Source organism: Plectropomus leopardus, chromosome 6 (assembly GCF_008729295.1).
Source record: "Plectropomus leopardus isolate mb chromosome 6, YSFRI_Pleo_2.0, whole genome shotgun sequence".
NCBI lineage: Eukaryota > Metazoa > Chordata > Actinopteri > Perciformes > Serranidae > Plectropomus > Plectropomus leopardus.
The window spans coordinates 27,553,742-27,578,907 of NC_056468.1; the positions used below are offsets into that span (position 1 = coordinate 27,553,742).

General features: G+C 40.9%; 2 protein-coding genes across 2 annotated transcripts; one reads left to right on the forward strand and one right to left on the reverse strand.

Annotated features, from left to right (window-relative positions):
- Positions 1-956: 956 nt before the first annotated feature.
- On the reverse strand, positions 957-7,633 carry lipg (lipase, endothelial). The gene is made up of 10 exons (XM_042488065.1): positions 7,202-7,633; positions 5,929-6,119; positions 5,502-5,681; positions 4,411-4,522; positions 4,109-4,327; positions 3,127-3,369; positions 2,776-2,896; positions 2,033-2,260; positions 1,835-1,939; positions 957-1,702 (listed from the first exon to the last, which is right to left on the reverse strand). Exons 1-10 carry the CDS (start codon positions 7,290-7,292, stop codon positions 1,690-1,692), a joined length of 1,503 nt encoding a protein of 500 aa, XP_042343999.1. The 5' UTR covers positions 7,293-7,633; the 3' UTR covers positions 957-1,689.
- Positions 7,634-11,014: 3,381 nt separating this feature from the next.
- On the forward strand, positions 11,015-25,166 carry LOC121944946 (E3 ubiquitin-protein ligase KCMF1-like). The gene is made up of 7 exons (XM_042488914.1): positions 11,015-11,159; positions 13,196-13,363; positions 15,485-15,624; positions 18,099-18,200; positions 21,075-21,255; positions 22,387-22,705; positions 23,613-25,166. The coding sequence occupies exons 1-7, from the start codon at positions 11,144-11,146 to the stop codon at positions 23,938-23,940; spliced, it is 1,254 nt and encodes a 417-aa protein (XP_042344848.1). The 5' UTR covers positions 11,015-11,143; the 3' UTR covers positions 23,941-25,166.

Here is a 25,166-nt window from a genome sequence, read left to right on the forward strand (position 1 = left end):
CATTGATTGATGTTAGCCATGTATAAGTAACCATCCTGATAAGATATCTAGAAAAAGGTTGGACACCGTTTTTTTTTATAATTCTACAGATTTTGAGCATAATATTTCAGCGTTGTAGTGCTTGAGATGGTCTTGTCTAAGACTGGACAACATTTTTATTTGATCTGGTTTTGGTTTCAGACAGAGGACCCTGTGCAAAAAGGAGTGTTGACTTCAGCTCCTTTGTCTTTGTTTGTATTTGTTTGCTCTGAGAAAACAAATAAAATTTTCCATATGTTAAATTCAACCTTACAGTGCATTTGATTATTTTGTCAAGAGATTTCTCATGGTGCACTTCCACATACACACATTCTGTATGTGTAGTGTGCATGCAAGGATAAGTGTGCAAAGGAATCTTCATTTTGTGGGTTTGATTGGTGGTGTGATGAACCCCCCGCCCCCTCAAATAAATATCTTTAAAACCAGAGATATATATTTTAGAAAACATGAACATACACATGGAGACACATCCATGAGGAGTCAGACAGTGAAATGTGTGCAACACAGTACAAATACCCCAAGACAATTTTTGACTTAAAATTGAACTTTGAGGCAAACTGTGAATCCTTGTGAAAAAGCACCAGCACCAGTGTTTGTTTTGTTAGAGGAAACCGTCTTCATTTTCACATTCAAAACACCGTGATAAAATTATATAGTCTTGCTCCCATTAAATAATTGTCTTTTTCTTTGGTTTAATGGTTTGGAGACCTATCTTTAAAGAACAGAAACTCTCTGAATCAAATGGTTAAATGGCTTCAACAACAACAATGAAGCTCTGCCCTTCTGGACAAAGGTCCATAGTCCCAAGGTGTAGAAGCAAACAGGGTAACAAAAACTTTGTTTCAGAACTATAATTCCATCCTTACCAGGGCAAATCACAATAAAGACGCTAAAAAAATGACCAGCAAAGGCAACAGTTTCTTACAAATAACGGGTGAATTTATTTTTTTCCAAAAAGTTATTTACAATATGTACATATACACACCCCCAAAATAAGTCACAGACAGTAACAGTAACACAATGCACAGAACCTCAGAACAAACGTGTGCAATGAGATCAGGTATCTCCATCAGCTATACAGTGTATCAGTAATCTCTCAGCAGAAAGGCATACTTCTTGGTCACAACAAACACCCACACATACACACACACACTTACACAAATACTGCATCTAGGAGAAATGCATTCAACATATGCTTCATTATGGGATGTGCTTTGATAAATAACGTTGGTCTTGCAGTGCTTCCATTTTTCTCATAAATAAAAAATATTTAAAAATGTACAGTACAGCGACTACAATTGCTGGTGTATGTCCACTGGCACAGATCTGTTTTCTACCTCACTAGTCCACACAAAGGAACGTTCTGCAACTCCTTCGGGCAATCTTAAAGGACAGCCCCTCACTTCTAGCTGGAGCAACATTTTCCAGCTGTCACATATCCGCTAGACAGACCCCCGGAGTCCTTGTCTCCAGAAACCATTGGAAACCTTCCAGGTGCATTCAAGAGTCCGTTCGAGCCCCTCCCACCGTGCGCTGATCAATCTTCCTTCCTACAAAAAGTGCTCAAATAAAGAGAAGGCGGAGCTTCTCACTGATCCATGTTGGGTCCCCCATGGTGACGGTGCATTGGTTCTTTTAAGTGCAGAGTTCTTACATGGGCACCCTGTCGAGCAAAAATAGGTTTTGTTCACTCAAAAATCATCGTACCACAGCTTCTGTCTTTAAAGTATTATCAAAAATAATTTATTCCAAAAGTATCCTAACAAGACAATCAATGTTTTATCATGTTTCATACCGTTTTCTTGGTTTCACTTCCCAGCCATCACGACATTTCACAAAAGTAATCGAGTCGCCTGGTGAAATTTCAGTTTTTTCAGGATCTTGGGCACAGAATGTAAACCTGTAACACAAGAAGAAATCAATGTAAATGATGGTCAAGAAGAATAAATCACTGAGAGGTGTAGCGTCTAAGACAGCTGCTACTTCCACTTACTTCTTCTGTGTTTCCCCAGCTTTCACGCGAATCCGCCGGACTTGCAGCACAGGTTTTGAAGGCTTGGTGTTCCAGGTCCAGAACTTCATCTTGATGTTTTTCCAGACAGAGTTCCAGGATTCAGCTTCTCCTTCCCAGCTCAGCTTGATCTTCAGCAGGTCGCCAATATCCTGCTCAGTAAACACCAAGAAGGTGTTGGTCAGGTTCAGACCGATACCTTCATCATGGCTGCACAAAGGGAGGAGAAATCTGGTTAAGTCAGGTACCCATAAAACAAAAGCTCTACTCGACCATTTTAATTCAGCAGTTATTAAACAAATGATTAACAAAATATTGACTAGAGCAGACACATAAACTAAACTGCTGTGTTGCCTGTCTGATTGTTGACGTATTGTCATGTCACGCTTTTCTTATACTGTATGTCCAGGTTGTGTCTTTAAATTGGCATTAGCATCTATGGAAACATGAACTGAAATTGACAGAAGTTCCTCCTCCAGTCTGAGCTAGTTGCACATCACGACCATATGTGAGTGGCACTTTGGAAAGCTCAGTGCAAACAAGGTTCAAGCTCCAAATGTATATCACAGCAGTCTATGTGCTTCTCAGTATCACAGGCGGGAAAGCTGCCAGGTTTCACATATATAGGAGGACAGCAGCCAAGCCAGTGTATGCTGGTTTTATGGGTTGTTATGCAGAGGTGTTGTGAGAGAGTACTGTTTTTTCAGCAAAGATTTTGTACTTACACATCCACAAACATCTTTGCTGTATCATTTTGGGCACCATACAACTTGACATGGAAGGTGGGATCTGCATTGTCAGCCTGTTTTCTGTTGAACACGTGCATCTTCATCTGATAATGGTAGCCTTAAAAGAAAACACCAAAGCAGATTAAATGTTTGATCCACCGTGAAATTGTTCAGTATTGTATAGTAGTAGTTTATACTGGCAACTAGGGAATCATAAAACGTGATAAGCTGAAAGATAAGAAACCCAGTGATTATCTTATCGTAAAGTTGTTCCAGAGGAAGTTATCATAGTAGCAAAAGATAAAATCAGGCAATGCATTTGAAGGCCATGTCGTTATTATGACTCACCTCCAAAAGGAGTGTCAGCACGCGTCTTCAGATACATTTTGCTGTTACGCCTTTTGCGCATCTTCCTGGTGTTATAGCCGATGTTGTTGCAGCGATTTTTGCGGCAGCTGAGGCAGATGCCCTTCTTGAAGCGATCTGGGCCGGTGCACTGGTAGGCGAAGCTCATGTGGTCCTTGTTCATCAAGGAGTCAACAAACAAGTGCACAGCACGCTCGTGCTCGCACTTCATCACCTCCATGAAATCTGAAAAGAAGAAGGAGAGCGGATTAGACGCGGTACAGTTAAAAGTGCATATAAAAGTTCAAAGAAAGTTTGTACTGTAGTCAATTTTAAATTAAGGTACACTATCATTTTCTTCCCTGGACAGATGGAATACAATATATGGTCGAACATGGCAAGAAGGGCTTGGTATAATATCATGACAACTGTGGTATGAAAGTGGGATGAGATAAACTTAATATTAAGTGCAAATCTCCTCGTTTATGCAGATGTAGTTTAACCATTTGAAATCTGGAGGGACAACACCTTTGTTATACTGCATTCAGACACCTTTCACGAGTATTTAAATATCTGTAACATCCGCGCAAGTTGGGTTGATTAATGAAAATGTGAAAAAGGCACTGAGAAACATGGCAAAAAATGACCTGCAAATTGCAAGAAATTATTAGATTTAGAAAATCATTTTTTAAAGCAAGAAAAAATTTATTTCTAATTGTCATAATTACATCTTTAAAATTACTTTACTTAATCATTATCATTTTAAGCATTTTTTTCTTTTACTTTTCCATTTTTGTTGCATTTTCTTGACTTTTCCCTCATTTTCTGCCAAGTTTTAGGTAATTTCTTCTTAAATTGCTCATTGCCTTTTTGTTATTTTTCCTTTTTAAAAAAAAAGAAAGCTAATTTGCTCAGGTTTCAAAGGGTTGACTGATTACTCTTGTTGTGGGGTCAACAAACAAAGAGCCATTTCTGAAGCACTTACTTCCTGCCACTGACAGCACGTCACCCAGTGAACAGCCGGGCTGCACTTCACCACCATTGGGGTATATGTCAATGTCCCCAATTGGCTGCTGGATCCCGATGCTCACACCCAAAGCCTCTCGAGTGTACGTGTGCAGAACGTCCACAAAGTCGGCATCATCAGGAGAGAGGCGCTTCTGTTCTGCTACACCCTCAAACATTGGTCCTGCTGGGTCTAGCCCTATCAGAAATAAAGACAAGGGTTAGGACAATGAGGACGCACCATATTTGGGGTGTATTTACTGTAGATTTATGTTAATTTACCAGTGATTCTGCCGATGGTGCCTTGCACATAGGTTCCCGCATAGCCAGCTACGTGAGCTCCTAAACTGTAGCCAATCAGGTGCACTTTCTCCAGAGGCAGCTGCTGCTCATCCTGGTAAGAAAAAAAAAAAGTTGCACTCACGTCAGCAGCTGCCACAGTGGTCACTGAACCACACTGAGCAAATCCTGGATTTCAGCCAGCGGTGATCAGTCGTGCCTGCAGCTGAGCCAAGCTCAGTTAACCCGGACAGAATCTACCGACTGTCCCTTCCATGCAACAGCGCCTCCACCATCTGTCTCAGTTTGTCTCCATGAAATACTCTTTGTTCTTGTTTACAAGTACGTGGCAGGGTGCCTGAAACTCTCCTCACTTGCCATTCGTGCACCGGTCCAACTTCGAGACAGTCCGGCTGAATGGGAATTGTTGTCTTTCCCTCAGAAGTACTAAACAGACCATGATCCTTGTTAGAAAATATCAAGTGGGGAAGACAGCATACCAGGAGGACATTGACCTACTGCCTTGGGGCGACTCGGGAGCTCCAAAAACATCCAACAGTAAGATAATATTAAGCATAACAATTCTCCTTTTCAAACATGTTTTGACAGCTCTGTCATGCTCACAAAAGGTCATGATCTCTCAAATCACTCAGTGGTAAGACAGAAGAGGGGCAGCTTTGATGGATTTTCAGGTACTCAGCTGCTCATCTGTCAATTAGCATTACTGACTTGTCTGCCAAGACAGCTCAGATAACCTGCTACACCATGACTCATTTAATTTTTTAAAAATCACATCCGAATAAATAGAGTTTATAAGATCTATTTATGCTACTAAAGACATCTTGGCTTCATAAGACCAAGCTACATCAGAGGTGGGTGCCAGCATGTGCAGGAGGGGACTGTAGTATCCACCTGAGTGTTACAGTGAACTTCTCCAGTGCAAGTGACAACATTCTTTTAAAATTATATAAATGGAAAGCCAATTTGCGTAATTTGATTTTTCAAATTCAGCAGAACATTCAAATAAGGATCTATAACTGGAAACAAATTTAGTTTTCTGAATGTTTAAGGAGTACAAATAGCTTTGTACACACCTGAAGCCAGTTGAGCATGCTGGCAATGTCAAGGCCGACATCGTGGGTGTGGTTGACTGCGTCGGGATACAGCTGCTGAGCCATGGCTATCCAATCAACAACAACAACATTGGCCTCGCTCTCACGCTGCATCACTGCAGCGACCAGCTTGTACATCCAGCTTTCAAACATCCCACTCATCTGCAAGAAAGAGAGAAAGACCACAAGAGTTAGTTGGTCATCCATCCAGCCTGGTGACCCGTCTCTGACACTCAGCTCACATTCACATGATAAATTCCAACAATCAAAGCTCGCTGGATGCAGAGACAGCACTTCCTTCCGTGCAACACACAAGTTCTATTCATTCAGTGAGAGGTGAGAACAAATCGAGAAAAAGAGGGACTGCAGCCAGACAGAGATGATGCAAATAATGTCAGCTCATAGGTACCGTCCAGCCGTGGATGATGAAGATGGTTTTGGCTGTGGCGTTGAAGCCACACTCTTTTAGACACTCCGTCTTTCCAGTCTGCAGGTAGCATCCCTCCTGGTCCAGATCTAAACTCTTCCTCATGTTGTACTTGATGGGGTAATTGAGAGCATTGCTGTCTGTTGGCAGTTCATCCAAACCTCCGTCTTCACCTGAGGGGAAATGACACAGGATTAAATTAAACTGAGGAAATTCCGATTCTGATGCATGCATTTCTATTAAAAGGGCAAAAACACTGATCTCAATAAAAATAATTTTCAAACCCAGCTCTCAAAGCACGCAGCCAATCATGCCTCACACATGCAGGAAGCGGCTGAGATAGCCAATCAACTTGCTTTTGCAGTCAACATCTGTTACAATAATGCCAGTGGGTTGAGTACAAGTTGTGGTGCAGGAGACGCAGGCGCAGGGCCAAAATGTCACCGCAACGCTTTTATTCTTTTTAATTCACTCTTTCACACAGCTGCAGCCAGAGATCTGGTATAATTATAGGCTGCTTGACTCTTACACTCTATTCTCGGGCTTGAGGCTAAACGGTTCAATCAAGGCTGATGCAAGACGCATTTGGAAGAGGATGCTTTTTATCCACAGATTTTAAGAAATCGGTTGTGGAAATGCTGGGGTTATTTCAAGAGTGCACAGTACGAATTTGGTCTCAGATTCTTGATGAAGGGCGTGAATGAATTCAATACAATCTTTACTAATCCCGTCGCGCTGAGCTGAAACGTCATATCTGAATTTAAATGAACTCAACACCCTTTGGTAATGGGCCACACAGACCAAAATGACTTCAGCTGGGTAGTAAAAAACGCCGCTAAGGTCCGAGGTAAAACGCGGATTCAGCGGAACATATTTCCAAATCGTTCCCACAGACGTGGCGTTGTGTTTCTTTTTTGCGTCAAGACTCCTCCTGCTCCCAAAAAGGACACGTCGAAGTCTTGTCTTTTAAATCCATCCCAGTTTTTCCGGTTCACTCATCCCACCACACTTGTTCGCTTTCATAAATTCGCCTAATACTCTAAAAATGTAGAATAATTGAGCGAGAATGAGGGGAAAATATGAGAAAATCGGTGGTTTGGGCTACTTGGTATATCTTTCCATTCATGGCTTTCCCACAAGCGCATGGTTGCCCTACTTTACAGTCGTGATGTTTGATTTTGACACTTCCCTTTGAGGCTGGGAGAGAAATAAATGATACAAATGAATGAACAATAGACACAAAGGCATTTCTTACCTTTAAGAACAGCGTTTTCCCCAACCGCAGACGAGAAGAGCGCAGCAGCAAACTGTAGGAAAATCCACAGTAAAAGCGCTTTATGATTCATTTCTCAGTCACAGACGAGTATGAGGATTTAAAATCTTCCTGGGAATATAAAATGTCTTTTCTGTGCTACCGGTGGTAGCGCGGTAGGTAGGTGAGTTTGGATCCAGTGGTGACAAAGAGCAAATGAGCCGGTGGTGCGTTGTGGTGCGCGCCGGTGAAAGCACTGCTCAAGAAATGTATAAACTTGCATCAAGTGTCTCATTAGAGTTTTAAATAGTTTCTCCTTTTCAGTCATCTGATCATCGGCTGATCTATCGCGAATCTTATTGGTCAAGCCCCCATTTGTTTACGTTGAAAGGCGTGGCAAAGCTGAATGAATTCGTAGTAGGCTTCTCACGTTGCGCGTGCTTTAACCCTTGTGGGGTGTGTGCGACTGACGCAAACCGCCACAAAACCTATCTGTTTCCTCAGTAGTGGCCATACCTCTGTTGACCAACCGGATCCAAACAGTGCGGAAATTATCAATGAATCGGGGCGCGCTGACGCAGGAATCAGATTCCCTTTTACCCTAAAGTAGACCCATTATAAACAATATGTTACACCCGCTCCTGCCACAAATATATTTACTCGGTGTAATATGTAGGAAACCCATAATCCCCCTCTTTAAATTGATGGGAATATTTAAAATGCTCCGGGCCGTGTGACTGTGTGATGGGGGATGTCGAGGCTCCCTCCCCCCTGAAAGCATCCTCCCCTCCGCCTGGCACGCTGCCAAAGCATCAGCTTAGCTCACGGACCGGTTTCAATTGATGAGGCGAAGAATGGGCGCACTCACGCAAGGGTCTCTGTTACAATAACACCACTGTTTTGTGTACATACATCAGCGCCCAATACCCAGTAGGAAGTGTCACCTGCCGCCCACCGCAGCAGCCCTCGGTACCTGCTATCCACGTAGCTTTTACGCATGAAAACAAAGTCGTGCAAACAATGTGCAGTAGGTCAGTGGGTTTATCGGTTCTGTGAGCTCCACGAGCCGTAAAACCCTTTTAACTATTGAGTGATTGCAATTCTCCTCACGCGCTTTACTGTGGTCTCTTTTAGTTATTTTTCAGATTTATCGAAAGTGCGTTATTAGATTTAGCCTCAGCTTTTATCTCCTTTCTCATTTTATTACATATATTTCTATATTATAGAGTGCTTAATAGTATTTTGGGATTTTCTATCTATCCATCTATCATCCAATCATCCATCATCCATCTTAACAAATTTCTTGAATTCCTTGAATCATTTTTTATTTTTTAAATATAAAAACACCTATACAAGGGACTGTTCATTTATTTATTTATTTATTGACAAATCCTCTACTTCTTTTTCACCATAAATAACCCTATTTCACAGTTTCTGGCAATGATTAATGGTGTGATTTGGGACAATTTTAAAGAAAACCTGCCTTTACCCTTTGGTTTTAGGATTTTGAGTGTTTTTTTGTTGTTGTTTTTTTAAATACACCATTTCAAGTTCAATGTCCCTCTCCTTAGTCAAACTAAAAACTGAAACTGAAAAAAATTATCTAAGGAGAGCAATACAATAACCTCATACTACCTGCAAAATGTGCAGAATGCAGGTAATGTCACATACTATCCAACTTTATTGCCTTACTGATAATGACAGAACTACTCTGGAAAGAGCCAGTGAATCATTAGTGTACTGAAGGGTGTTTTTCCATCTGCAATGCACATAAATGATGCTGAATGCAGCACAATCTCCCATGTTAGCTGCCTCACTGTGGCTTTAAATGATGCACTTTTTTCCAACAAATGTTTTTTTTCAAACCATTACTATTAAAAATGTCTTTTTCAAAGGCAGAGCGTAAGACTGTGGCGTGATACAGGGACGTCCAAAATAACTTATCCTATTTTTACCCACATATTAATAGTACTTAGTGTAAGCTTGTAAGAGCAGAAGGTGCATCTTGAGAATGGACCAAATGCCTAATAAAGAGATGATGCAAAGCAGAGTTGAGCGTGAAATCCATCCTGAAAACTCACTTTTACAGAAATGATGAAGAAAATGTTCAGACACTTATAATTTCTATATAAATTCCTGCCTACCACTGATATTTACAGTAACACAATGTCATGTTTTAGAAGGATTAAAACTGATTTAACTACTTTATACAGCTTAAATTCTTAATTTCTTTATCTGAAAGACCGAGTAACAAAGAGTCTGTAGTTCTAAACCTTTTTTTAAAAAAAAAAAGCAGAAGTCAAAGACTTCCCAGAATTAGTCTGTTGGACTAAAACTGATGTCAGACACTGGCAGTTATATTTATGTCAAAGTTAATGTTGCTTCTCATGCAGGGGTATTGTTATTTTTTCCATCCACACACCTCAGCCAGCTGCCCAGCCGCAGTGCCAGTTTGATTCTGTATTATGCTGACCTGTCCTGATTCTGCCCAACAAGGTCTGCCTGGCAAGATCCAACAATGGGGCACTGTGAATGACTAAAACAATCAAGCAGACCTACAAGCTGCTTAGGGGAGAACAGAAACACCATAATTTAAACATCTTTATCTGGTGCAGCCTTGTTCCTACTCATTCTTAAAATTATTGTCAAAAACTTCAGGTATGGGCCATGAGGTCAGAGCAAAGTTTGGGTTGTTTCTCAAAATAACTCACAAAATACGTTTGGATGCACTTTATTTCATTGTTTGTGCTCAATGCAAAATATTCTGAAATGTACCAACTAATTTGTGTTTTCCTTTCATCATGTTCTCCTTGCACTTCCTGTGTAAAAAAAACAACGCCCGGGGCTTCCAATTATCTTGTTTGCCGGATACATACAGATAACTATATGTTGTGTTTACTTTAAAGAGCAGCTTGATGGTAGAAAAATGGGAAACTGGTATTTTTTTCCCAAAGGCTAGAATGCAAAGTACTTCAGGTACAGTTTAGTAAAGCGAAAATGTGTACAACTAGCCAAAAGGGCCTGTTATGAAATGGCTCCGACCATGTAAGTGGCTGTGCATTTGACAGCTGATGACAGATAGCTTTAAGGTTTGCATAGTTTAACATTTCTTGAACATAATTTCCTTAACAGCCATGTTACTGCAGTTAACATTAATTTGGATTTATTCAATTTAAATGAAATATTGAATGCCACTGAGAAAAAGGAGTTTTGCATTTTGAGTACTTTTTAAGGTTACCAGGTGATGGGCATATGTAGGTCTAACTGTTATTTATGCCTTTCTAGTCAGTCCTGTATCAAAATAAATAAATAAATAAATATTTTACTGTAAGGGTTCTCAACAGGCTATATTTAGTGTCATTGAGCCCTATATATATATATATATATATATATATATATATATATATATATATATATATATTCTGTGTTTTGAACATAATTGGGCTCTGAACTGGTTAAATTATTGATAACTACATTTTTTTAAACTCTCTCTATTGACACATAAAGAAAAAAAAAACAAAAACAAAAATACTTCACTTCACACCAGGGGGTTTCACCAAGTATGTTTTTGTGATAAACTGAAAACCTGTTAAAATCAACCAAGTATGTATCAACATGTTTTGAGTTCACAGCTCTTTTGATGGGACTCTTGGAGCCCATTCAGATCCGGGGGTTTACTATCGGTCACAAAACCTAAGTCACCCACGAGCCGAAGCGACCGTCCCTCCAAAACTGAGACAGCGGCGCCACCGTGTGGACAGAGCGGCAGCGCACCGGACAGTGACACAGCAGGAGGCGGAGGGGGGGCAGCGAGCCAGACCGGATCCTTCATGAGGGAAGAGGCCAGGGACAGCCAACCAACCCCGGCTTCTCTTCTCTTCACTAATATTATTCTGTATTGCAAGCCAGGGAGCCCGAGCAGGGGGCTGCGCTAGTGTCCGTAGGATGTCCCGTCATGAAGGTAAGAACATGCTTCAACACGGACGCGCGAGCGAGTCTGGATTTGTGATAAAAACGTTGACAGAGCACCGCGAGCTAACGTTAGCTAGCCGAGAATTTCTTGTTTTGCAGCCCATCCTAGCTAACGTTGGCTACTGTTAGCAGCAAGGTTGCGGTGTAATTTCGTGGGGACGCATTATGGCGGCCACAAAATGTGTCCAGTGGACCTTGCAGTTGACGTTGACGTGTCAGAAAATGTACATTAGTCCGCGTTAGGTGCCCAAAACAACAGTGACATATAAGCGGAAGAAGCTAGTTATCGTTAGCTAAGTGTGCTAGCCGGGAAGCTAGCTGGTAATAGGTTATGTAGGTTAACGTTAACGAGCTGGGGAGCAAGGGGGAGTGCCGAGAATAGGAAACATAGGAGAGCGGCGAGTCCCAGATGGCGTTGCGGGGTCGAGGGCTTGTCTTCTCGTTAACATTAGCTTGTTGTAGCCTCCTCCCTGGTAAAAGTTGGCCTTTATATTCCAGTTTCGCAAGCTAACATTTAGCAAACCCAACATTCACCTCGTCCTTGTGGCCAACCTTGTTGGGGCTAGAAGTTCGCTGTTGGTGTCAAGTAGACATTAGCTAACGTTGTCATAAGATGTTTGAGCTCACCGGCCGGGAAAAAGTTGAGTTGGGTGAAGTGTAACACAGCTGTCTTCCTTGTCAGCTAACAGTTAAGCTAACAGTAGCTGTGTTATTCTTAAACTGGTTAGCCAGCAGCTAAGGTTAGTCAGGCCTGAGCGGCCTTTAGTTTCCATGTCTGTGTTGTTGTTGTCAACTTTGCTGCAAGTAGTCATCAAGTTACTTATGTTTAATATGTAAGTGGTTATAGTTGTTACTTGTGTCTGCAGCAGCTAGCTGTCAGCCGCTGCAAAGCAGGATCAGGGTGAGCTTTGCTAGCTATGAATGGAGATATGAGGGAGTTAAGGCACCCTGGTGTCATACAATACACCGAGACTGCACGACTGTCCTAGTCAATCAAGAATTGCTTGAGCTAAGAGTGTCCCGTTTACCCTATGTCACACACAAGGTTAAGCATGTTATATACAGTGTGGGAATGTATATAGTGATGATCAGGGTGGTTTATGAATGAGTTGAGCGTTTTGAGTGTATAGTTATAAGATGAATGCTACAGGCACTAGTCAAAAATTCTCCTGGTCACTCCTGAGTAAGAGGATTGCCACAGGGGGTGGACACGGTGATATACTTGTAATACATGTTGCAATGCAATGTTCCCTGCAACAAATTCACCCAGTTTGACACTTTCAAACTTCACTTTTGCCCAGACTGTGACACAGGATGTTGTTTCTACTTCATAGTAATTGTCCCTTTTACTGTGTCAGGATCACACAACACAGATATCCATTCCAGCTAACCCATGACTGACCTCAACATCATGATAAAAATAAATATAAAAGTAAAGCAACAACTTACAAAAACGAACAATTAAGTCCAACAAAACAACACTTGATGCAATCGGATACACAACTACAGCACCCCAGTAAGAGTTAAACTTCTGTCACAGCCTCAAATAAAACCTGACATTACTGGTACATATATGTTATTTATTGCATTGCATCATATTTTGCCACATGCATAATACCTTTTTTTTGCAAACATGTTGTAACCACTTTGTTACAATTATTCTGTGTAGTACTTTGTAATTATTTAATAGCTATATTTGGAAGTAAGCATTCATGCATTGAGTAAAAACATTAAGCTTATTTTATTGTAATAGATTCATTGCACATAAGAAATCATTTCTCAGTTATTTTTCATCTGATCTGGTTGAAGGAAGTTGAAATATCGAATGTATTGTTTTATGAGAACAGATAAAACACAAGTTGTTTTTAGGATCTACTTGTTTTGGATTAAATGATCCTTAAAATCTGAGATTATGAAATATGCTGTGTTGATCAACCCAAATTAAGATGATGTGGACATGCAAAATCTCATCTCTCTTTTCTCCTTTCTCCTTTCTCTTGTCATGTCTTATCTTTCTTCCCTCAGGCGTGAGCTGCGATGCATGTTTAAAAGGCAACTTCAGAGGTCGAAGATACAAATGTTTAATCTGCTACGACTACGATCTGTGCGCATCGTGCTACGAGAGCGGCGCAACCACAACCAGACACACCACAGAGCATCCCATGCAGTGTATATTAACCCGAGTTGACTTTGGTAAGTAGAATAGATTTTTACATCAGGCTAATTATGAGCAGAGTGTCTATCCATGTCGATAAAAAACATTTGAATTTGAGCTTCATAAACTATCATTCAGAATTATGATATTTGTTGTTCTTATTAATAGTGCTTGGCTACACACTATCTTGATTGACAGATGGTAGTAATCAGCTGACAGCCAGGACAGAAAATAAAGATGTTGAACATTTTATTCAAAAATTTGCTGCATCTCTGCAGTTTAGCTCTAAGATTAACCCCAAACCAACCACACCGTATCTATCAACTGATTCACACAGTGGTTTATCACCTTAATGTCAGAGTGCCTCTGAGTCAGACTTTATCGGAAGTGGAGTATCAACAATGAACTGTCAAAAATAAGAACAACTTTATCTGCAGCTTAAGTTAGAGGGTGTATGTGTCTGTGCATGTGGTGTGACGGGTGACAGACCAGTTAGAAGATGGTCATGCCAGAGTATACCAAAAATAAAGAGAATGAATAGCTGCGTTAACAAACAATCTGTAATTTTTATACTTGGGTTGTTACAGTGATTTATAAATAATCAAGAACTGGCATTTCTTGGCCTGTCATAATTAGGATGGACCTCTGAGACCGGTAGTCTTTGGAAACCTCCCCTCAGTGGCCTTAATAAGCCTGCACAAGTTAAAGTGTTACAGTGTATGTTATCTCTGCTGCCGCTGGCTTTTGTTTTCAGATGGAGAGGCTGCTCTGGTTTTGATTAAATGGACCCTTTCCCTTGCTGTTGGACGACTGCCTCTGCTGTTATTTCATGCATTGGTGCTCTGAAATATGTTGATATTCAGCGTTTCACACGTTGGAAATGCTGTTTTACAATCTGTTGGAAAAAAAATAAAAACTGTTGCTGAAAACACAGCAGAAGGTGCAAACTCATAAAGATTTTGCTGTTTTGTGATTGTGATTTGTGTTTTTGTCTTTGTGTGTGTGTGTGTGTATATGTGTATTTCAGTGTGGCTGTTGGTCCTCCACCAACTGAGCCAAGTTTTGTATGGTGAATCTCAATATTTACACACGCACACACACACACCTCAGTTTGATGGTAGAATTTAAAACTCGTTATTGTTTTTATGGAGAAAATATTAGTACAGCATCGTTTCAAGCAATTTGCTAGACTTTTTAAACTGACATGTAATATTAGCAACTGGCTTATTATAGGTGATTTTTTTATGCAGAAGGCTAAATGTATTACAAATTGCTCTCTGTAAAGATGCACAAATCAGTGTTTTCATATTAACTATGTGTTATGTGAAAGGGCTCTTTCAAATTAATGAAACAACACAAATGTATTAGCAGACCACGGATTCAGTCAGCTCTGGAGCAGTTCTGCAAATGTTACACTTTTGGTCAGTCTCACCACTGTCACCAAACCTGTTTCTAATAGATAGTAAACCCACAGTATGTCACCTGCCCAACACCAAATGGCAGCTAGACACAGTTAGTGAAGAGCTGTTGAACAAAATGAGGCATTCATCAATAAAAATAATCAGATATTTCCCTCAGAAGTTGTGGGAAATGAAAACAGAGCTCGCAGGAAAATTGAAGTTGGACACAAACATTACTCCAAATGAATGCTGATGGTGCTCTGAGCATGCTGGATGTGTAAATAGGCAACTGTTTGCTAACACACTCACCATAACAACTTTATAAGGTGATAATATTGTCAGTGTAGTGTTAACAGCTTGTTTTGACTGCACCCAGGTTGATTTTATGTAAGTGGGCTAGGGAAGTTTTATTACTAACAGTTTCCTGGAGTGTGGCAAGGCTAGAAAAATGCTGTAGTTATCGAGGAGGTGTGGCTCATCAACTAAACCTGTCTGAACTGAACCAGTGTATTAATTCATCTTTTCCAAATGGCTTAAATGTGACAATGTGGGGTTACATCCTGCTAAAATTTGCTGTGAAGCTTTAACTTTCTGTTGTATCCATGGTTCTTGACTTTATGATTTTATAGTGGAGATTTTATTTGTATGATTCTTTGGCAGCTATGATTAAAAACACTGCAATTTTAGCACCTGAAATCGACTTTCAGCTAACACACGCAAACACACTGACACTGAATGTCCATCTTGATTCCCCTTCAGACCTGTACTACGGCGGAGAAGCGTTTTCAGTGGAGCAGCCTCAGGCTTTCACATGTCCTTACTGTGGCAGGATGGGCTACACAGAGATCTCCTTGCAGGAGCACGTGGCTGCAGAGCACACAGAGACCTCCACAGAAGTGGTAAGCTGTTGCTAAAGCGTTGCACACAGCCATCTATAGTACGGAACAGTGACTACATACTAGATGTTTGCACAGGTCTTGAGACCTGGAAACATTTTTGTTTGTGTTGATTTTCCTGCATACCTCAGATTTTCCAAAATTAGTAAATTAAATCAGTGTCTGGGAGCGTCAATCACATTAGAGGTTTTGAAAATATGCTGCAGTATATTTCTATCTTATTTTAGTCAGGTTTCCACCTAGATGTAGCAAAAAAAAATTACACAGATTTTCACAATATCAGCAAGAGTGCAAATTGATTTGCCAGTTCTCCAGTCGGTTGCCATTACACCACTGCAGAATAAGAAGGTGTGGACATTGGAAATAGAGTTTTGTACAAGAAATATTAAGCTATGTGCTCTTGGGAGAGTTCTGGTAACAGTCCTGTGTACACATACAAGGATGTTAAAATCCATCCAGAGATGATTGGGGGAGCTTGCAGTGGCCTATGCAATGATGGCACAAATGGCTAGCAGTATGGTACGTCATCATTTATTCACTGATTCTGTTCCCATCACACTTAATCTTACCCAACTTTACCTTCTATCAATACACATAGGCTGGAGCGATTCATCAACATCATCGGTTATGGAAATATGTGGATTTGCAAAATGTGCGTTGGCGCAATGCAGTATAGTAAGCTGCACCCAGTCAACACATGGATTGCTCCGGAGGACATGTTGCAGCACGCCTTTGGCTAAAATGGCTTGCCACAGGACATCTTAAAATATGCCGCTAATATCATTGTTCTTAAGCGAAGATGATTGAATACAATTACTTAAGTATTAAGAAGACAAGATTTTGATATTAATTTTTAGGTATATTTATTCTTATATTAATCACTTAAAAACAAAAAGTCTTAAGAATAGTCTGTGAATTAGCCGTTAGATTAATTGACTAATTGAAAAAATAATTGTTAGATTAATTGAGAAAAAGAAATTGATAGGTGCAGCCTTATACACAAACGTTTATACCTTCCTCGAGCATATAAACTTTGATATTTGTACATTTTTTCAAATTCTGAATGTCTCTACTGATTTTTTTATGCACAAATTGGAAATGTGAATGAAAACAGGTGGATGGAAAGGCACTTATTGTGTGACTTCACAATATACCACCCAAAGTCTAGTTCTTATGACTCTGCAAGTGAAACTGAACTTCAAGTGATGTCAGGTAGACTGTGCAGCTCTATTTATAGATGTTCACTGTTTGTCTTCTGACAGCAAGAAAAGACTGGTTTGAACTGCTGAGAAATAGTTTTAAGAGCTGAAGCCCCACGCACTGCACACCTTATAACAGGCCATGACATATAATTGTGATCATTATTTGTTTAAATGGTGTTATTCTTAACCCGTCCAGACAACCTCTGATTCATTTATTTTAGAATCAACAAAAAATCAACTTGCAGATTCTTTAAACTTACTTGAGGGAAGCCAACACCATTAAAATGGAGTGTTTTGGAGTGGCACATGTAAATGCTGTTTTACAGATTGTAGGAATAATGTCTCTACTCTGAATAAGTGTTCATTTTAACCACAAAGCAGGTATTAACCCAGCACCCAAACACTGTTTATGTTAAAATATTGCAGAATGAATTACTGTATGAAATGTTTTCATGCCTATCCCTGTGGCATTTGATGGAGTCACTGTCAGTCATAACTCAGTAGGAAAGGTGTTGTCAGTGAGTGACTTTTTGTCACGAAATGGCTGTCGGGGTAGCCAATTACTGTCCAAGAGTAAATTACTAAAGTAGCGACTAGTCTTTCACTGCAGCAGCAAGTGCAGTGTGAAAATCAAAATGTAGATCATGACCTCAAATATCATTGTTTGTCATTTTGTGCAAACCTTTAGGGAATAACAGTAAACCATTATCCTTTGACTGAGAAAGGGATATTTGGGAAATACTTCTTCCCCCTGTTTTTAGTCAATACTGGAAGTTAGTTTGTTTTAAACCTTTTAAATACAAGAACAAAATCACATGATGCTTTTCTACATGCTTTTATGTCAATTTTTGAAACTCTGTTTTGTGATGCTGTGATTCTTGGCCATGTCTCTCTTATGAAAGATATCTTTGATTTGAGTGGGACAAACCTGGATAAGTAAAGGCTAAAAACAATGTCACTGGTACAGCAGTGAAGCTCATATGTTATTCTGTTTGGCAGCATCCCACAGTAAATTAGACCGACAAACTGTCAAACATTACAAATCAATCTGTGCCTTCAACTTCACCTCATATCTGTCTGAATTTTGACACACTCACCACAGAGCTGGAGCTGTCCTTAGATTGCACCCCCTCATGTTTAAACACGACATTTCAAAAACGGATATTTGCCAATCTGAGTGTTTGATTAAGAGGACCCAGCACCGACTGGTGAATGTTGAATGTGCAGTGAAGTGTGCCGGTATTAACCTGTACACTCTCTCTTCCTGTCCTCTAGATCTGCCCCATATGCGCAGCGCTGCCAGGTGGCGACCCAAATCATGTGACAGATGACTTTGCTGCTCATCTCACACTTGAACACAGAGCACCCAGAGACTTGATATCCTTTTCAAGTAGTAGTACCCTCCTCCACAGACATTACCATAACCAGGCTATAAAAAAACAAGTTGTATTTGTCTTCCAGTCAGTTGTGTGAAGAGAAGCAGATATTGTAAGCTGTCTTTGAGGAACCTATTTAGATTTTCAAATGAAAATGTAGTTTGTGTCATCCAGATTGCTTTGTCATTTTAAAGATTAGTGCACCAGGGAGGCGTCGGTTCACTGAAACTGACATTTGTTGACATTTTGCTAATAACATTAAAGCCTCCGGTGGTAGTTTCCCCAATCCCCATAGTGGGTGAACATGACTGAGGCCGAGAATCAGAATATGTGCTGTAATGATTTATTGGCTGTTGTGCTGTTTTGAATGAAATTATGAGCCTCGTGTCATTTCAACAAACTCAGGTTCACTCACATTGATCTGTTGGTTGCACACTGTTTGCCACTGGTTTGATGCACAGATAAACTTGCTTGTGTGGCCTTGTCCTTATTCTGCTCTTTTGATGGTGGCTTAAGTAAAATGCAGTCGGCTGGACTGTGGTGACATCACATTAACAACAATCTTGTTGACCTGTCTGACGTTCCTGCCATTCTTGTCCCGTGTTGTTTTGCTAGCATCTGTTATAAATTTACTGGTATGGAAGCTACGAAATGTACTGCTGTGGATTGAGGCCTCAGCAAAACATTTAAGCCACCTAAAATCAATATCTGCAGCGATGGAGTCAGCAATTGCTCAGCACAGTTTTACTTTATGTTTGTAGCGAAGGAGGCTTCAACCTAGGACATCTTTTATCAATATCTGCAGCGATGGAGTCAGCAATTGCTCAGCACAGTTTTACTTTATGTTTGTGGCGAAGGAGGCTTCAACCTAGAACTTATTTTAAAGAAATGCTGTAATTTGGTCTACAAGAAATGTGTTGTTGAGTGTTTCTGAACGGCAGATCAATTGCAGTTCGATGATGCTTTCCTGTTTTTTGTTTTGTTTTGTTTTTTGAAAGGTGTGAGCTCTACCTTGTGGTTTGTGGTTTTGATGGATTTGGGGATGTAGCAGTCAAATCTAGTTTAATATTGACTGTGACAGTGGCCCAATTCAGTGAAAATCAATTCAGCCAAACTGTACTTTCGGCTCAGTTTTTAAAGCACACTGTTATTGGATTGGTACTTGGTATAAACTGATACCCTGAGTTGAATTACTGAAACCTGTATCTGGAGTAAGACAGTTGAATCTGTGCATTCTTAATAGTTTGCATAGTTTTTATAACCTGTTGTACAGGCATGTCACATGCATAACAGTGGGTTGACACATATCTGCCAACTGCAGAAGGCAGTAACTGTTGGGGGCACAAAAAGTAGCAATGTGTTCTCAGAAGGTCTTGTCTTATCTGTTATTTAAGTACTGTGGGATTTTATTCAAACTTAAGGCTGTGCCAAAGTGTAGTAGTCTATTACATTATATTCCAGAAATGTGTACTCATTCCCTTCATTCCTTTTGAGGCTGATAATGCAGTCCACAGAGGAATGAACCTACTGTACATATGTGAGCTGATTTACACAGAACAAGTTGTTCAGGAGAGCCACATAAAGAAGCATTCTTCGAGGATGTGTTATTTACCAAACGATGTGAAAGGTTGAAATGGCAGCATCTGCGTTTACCTGTCAGGAACCAGCTGAACACTCCATGCGAGCTGCACTCAGAGCCTCTGAAGACTGATGGTGCAGTCTGGCAGTCTATTTATAGAGTACTTTGAATAAGTGCTGTTGACAAAACAAAAGACGCAAAAATGTAGTTCAATGAAACAGAGAGAACAAGTGCATCCTAAGTTTCATTAAACAGGGCCATGGCTTTTGTGTGAGTTGTCTTGTGGATGGGTTTGGTGTGAAATTAGAGCATCATACAATTATGTTAGCAGACTGCAGGTGAATCAGAAGGCTTGAGTGTGGTGAGCAATTAGAAGAGAGGCAGTGACCATTTCTGTGCTGAAACTACAAGTTAAGTAATGCATTTGTTGGATCAACAGAGAATTAATTGAAATTTTACAAGCAAAAATTCCAAATATTTGCTGATTCCATCTTTTCAAATGTAAAAATACCACACAGGTGTGCCATTGGTCAGAATATAAAAGGCACTCTGAAATGTATAGTTTTACCTTGAAGACTGCATAAATTCTTCAGTTGTGAAAATCCATTGTTGCCTCAGCTTTCTGCGTGGCTGGTCTCAGATGATCTTTAGGTGCAGATGCTGGATGTGGAGGTGCTGATGTGGTTACACGTGGACTTTGGTTGTGCGGCCGGTTAGATGTTCTGCCAAATTTACAGAAAATACATTGGATATGGCTTATGTTAGTAAAATCAACATTAAATTCACATGCATAGGCTCAGTCAGCATGCCAGTGCCACGCCTCCTCAGAACTTGAAACTTCTGTGGCATTGTTTTGTGTGATCAAACTGTACATTTTGGAGCGATGGTTTAATATGACATGCCCAAGGCACGACTGTGAAGTAGTCTTGCTGTTTAATCAGCGTCTTGACATACCACAGCTGACAGGTGGATAGATTGTCTTAGCAAAGTAGAGGTGTTCACTATCATGGAATATAATCGATTTTGTGAGGGAAAATTGAGGAGAAAGATGTCTTGTGTGCATTGTTGTTTTTTTTTTTTTTTTTTAGATCTTTCAACTTGTGAAAAACAAGAGCAAAAAGATTGGTTAATGTTTTTGTTTGGTTTTTATTTTTGGGTTTTGGACTGTTGGTTGGACAAATTCAAGATACTTATCTTTGGCTAATCGTTGTTTTGGGGGGTTTTTGGTTGAAAGTGTATAAAAAATGAAAATTGTAGCACTTATATGGCCTTGTACTCCTTAACTCTGCGGTTTACGATGAGTCCAGTGGGGTGCGGCACGTGAGGAGGATGTTTCACCCTGGGCGTGGGTTGGGGGGTCCTCGAGCCCGCAGGTCTAACATGCACTTCACAAGCAGCACCACAGGGGGGCTCTCCACCAGCCAGAGCTCCTCACAGAGCTCCAACTACAGCAGAGAGGCCATGGACCCCATAGCAGGTCAGTCACACAACACACACACGGAGGAGCAGTCACGGTGACGTGATAAACCCATGCTGACATGTATGATAAAGCCCCTCTGAGGCTCACAGCTGCAGAACAAGAAGCTGTGGAGCCTGATATAGATCAGACTAAACGATAGTCTAGTCATTACAGTCAGGCGGAAAACAAATTCACTATCAGCCAGCTACCACTGCAGGAGGTCTGACACACCAAACACTGGTGTTCAGTAATAAATCGGGGCATGTTGCAGTCATAGACAAATTTAATGAGTTGTCTTGACATAAATTGTTTCTCACACCTACAGATACCTGCAGCAGCACAGATGTTATTCACGCCCCATCTTAAAGGAAATCTGTATAACACAGTAATGTGTGGGCAGAATTGTTGCTGTGGCAATTCCCTGTTTATCCTGTTCCCAATTTTAATCCGGTTCAGTGCTTGGCATTCGCCATGTCAGCTCCAGCTGTGCCATAATGAGGGTCTCTGTTCAGTGTGCCTCACAAACAGCCTCCTCACTAATGACCCGCTATACCTGCTGCGCCGCTGACCCGACTGGTCCAGTTTTAGCCTCACTGCTGAGGGACTGATCATACTGAACATGTTTGTCTTTTGATTTATACAGTTGTTCTTTTGATGGTGGATCAGAGGCTGCACGGTGGGCCAACTAGATTATTGTTTGGTGACAGAATAGCTCATAAACGCGACTGTTTAGGGATAAAGAGTGTGACCAATTTGACTTATTTTTACTGTCTATGTGTTATTGCTAAATTTGTAAAAAGAATTGTATTATTCTGATTAGTTTTAATAATCTTCTTAAAGTAACATGTCTCTTAAGTCTGTCTTTGCAAAATGAGGTATCACAATGGTGATAGTTTGTTTTGCTGCCCAAAAGACTCAGTGACCTGTAATATCAGTGTTAAACTGTGCTTGGTGTTACCACAGTAACCCCAGGTGTTGCCAAATCAACCAGGACTGAAATCTTCAGTATTGTTACTTTAAAGATCATATTTTTTAAATATTTTTTATTCAGCTGGTGTACTGGCTTTATCATAGACTGTTATTCTTTATATGAATCAATGTTTCTTGTTCTAACCATTAGCCCTCGTACTCTCCATCTTGTTCCTCCAGAGCTTCTGTCCCAGTTGTCAGGGGTCCGACGCTCCGCGGGCGGCCAGCTAAGCTCGGGGCCCTCGGCCTCCCAGCTCCAACAACTTCAGATGCAACTCCAGTTGGAGCGCCAGCAGGCCCAGGCAGCACGTCAACAGTTGGAAACAGCCCGAAACGCAACCCGGGGCGGTGGGCGAGCCAATGCAATCCTCAATACCAATTCAGCAGCTGCAAACCCCAACCCCAGTGCCAACCACAATACCAACCCCAGTCCCAACCCGGGTCCACCTGAGTCAAACACACAGCATAATGCACATAGCTCTCAATTTCTACTCAGCAGGTAAGACTGTTGCTCTTTTTACATCTACTTTAAACATCTTTCCTTGGATGTTTGAACTTCACTCTGCAGAGTATTTCTGTAAGTCTTAAAGGCTAAGTTTGGTATTTTCCAACCTGGACCTTATTTTCTGATGTGACTAATGGGAACATTTTTGAAACAGGTCCAGTACTGAGTGAGAGCGCTGCAGCTAGCAGTGGCAAAACTGGCTGCAATTACCTACTCAGGGCATGTTTGGCCTGTCAGTGTATGTCACTTTGCATCCACTAAAAGTTCTTGTTTTTGCCATTGATTCACTCAGATTATTATTCCAAGGGTCTGACAGTTTCTGGAAAGCATCCCTACAGAAGTAGACCTTTTTGTTTAACCAGAAACAGCCTCGAAATTGCTATGACCAAACCCACCAGACTCCAGTGAAATAAACATTAATTTTAGTCTGGATAGAACCAGCATATTTTCAGTTTTAACTGAGTCAAAAAGTTTTTTTTGAACCAAACCAGTGCTGGTGATTGTTTTAACAGTAGGAAGACTAGCTCAGACAGTTTCTGTGTGTTTTATTCTGTTTAACTGTCAACTTTGAACTTTCATGATGTCAAAATTACTGTTTGTTTATATCAAGTCTAGTGGGTTTGGCAATAGCAATTCATGGGGCTGGATCTGGTCTGCTGACAGAAGTGCTCTCACTCAGTACTGGACCAATTTAAAAGAGAAAACATTGCTGTTCCCATTAGTCACTTAGACACAAAAACATGGGAAATCGAGTCTAGGTTGAAAAATACAGAATTGACCCTTGAGGCTGTTATTTTGTTATTCTCTACTGTCACCTGATTTTCATCGTGTCTTTCTCTAATTATCAAGTATTTCGTGCTCCTCTCACCTGTCTCATTATCTGTTAATCCCCCCCCCGCAGGCTGAGCGAACCGCGGCTCTCTGAGGCAGAGCGGCAGGCGTGCGAGGCCCAGTGGGCCGACAGAAGCCTGTTTGTGACGGAGCTGCTGCTGTCCACGCTGCTGCCCGACGAGGACGCTTCAGCCTCCTCCTCCGAAGACGAGGACGACTGCCACGGCCCGTTGCGGAATTTCGCTGACTTCGAGGCCATGGGCTGTGTTGAGGTCATGACCTTGGACGTGGCACTGGAGAACCTCAACCTCAAGGAGACGACCCCAGCTACCAAGACGACGAAAACGACAACTAAAACAGCACCTACGAAGAAAGAGCCTCCCGCGCCGCCCCTTTGATGACATGGCCACTCCCTCCCCTCAAACCACCATTGTACGCGGCCGACTGATGAGTCAGCCCAACTGCCAATGGATGAGAAAAAAGACTGCAGTTCTTTTTGGCTTTGTTTTATTTTATTTTTTTTCTCAGTGATTGTCATTTCAGCTCTGTCGCTCCCCACTCAACCCCATGTTTATTACGTTGTGTACATTGAATAAAAGTAGTGAGACGAGAGAATGTGCAAGCAAGCGTGGTGGGTGCGTGAGAGAAAGAAAAATAACTATATAAATATATTATAGAAAAATCTATATGAAAGTTGATAATCAATTCCACATAACCCGTGTTTCCTCTAGCAGATGAGCAAAGCGTAGTTAGATGTTTTAAAGAGACAAACACGTCACACACTCACCCAATGAGAGGAGGAAGACAGAAACCTCTCCGGTAAAAACGCTGCTGTGTATTTATAGTTATTAATTAAAGAAGTGCTTGGATGGTTTACCACAACTTAAGCATGAGCTTAAATCACCATGTGCCCATTTTTAACTGCACAGTCACAAGACGGGGAGGTCATTCTCTTTTGTTTGGACACCTGACTAACTGTAAATTAACGGTGCTGAGTGCCACACCACTGGCATTTCGACACCACACACACACAGACTGATGGCCACGTTTGGTTACATTCATGTCCTGTCTCGACCCCCCTCCCCCTTGTGTGACATCACCTGTTTTGGGTCATGTGACCTTGCTTTATATCGACTGTGGGCACTTTGGTTTTGAATTGCATATCCGGTGTCCATTTGTGCACACTACAGATGCTCTACGTAAAGGCAACTCGGAGGCAAACAGAGATGAAACAATCTCTTCAGTGTGACCATTTTCAGGCCTTTTCGAACATGGAAGAAACACAACCTGGTCTTCACACGGTTCTTCTTTTTGTTTTATTTTTGTTTTCCCCTCTCTTCTCTCTTTCATGGAAGACCAGACGCTACTCTCTCAAGCTTCCCGTGATCTGAAATTAATCTTCTCTCCATTACTCATGAATGCAAAGATTACTCATCATGTGACTTGAAGGAGAGAATCCTGTATTGCTCTTTCCATTAATTTCTCTCAGTCAAAAAAGATCTTTGTATGCCTCCACTGCTACCTGAAGAAATGCAATGTATGTTTTTGGCTCGGCGAACAAGCCAAATCACAGGGTAAACCTTTCAGTTTGGAGGACAATAAAAATGTTTTGGATGGAAATTAA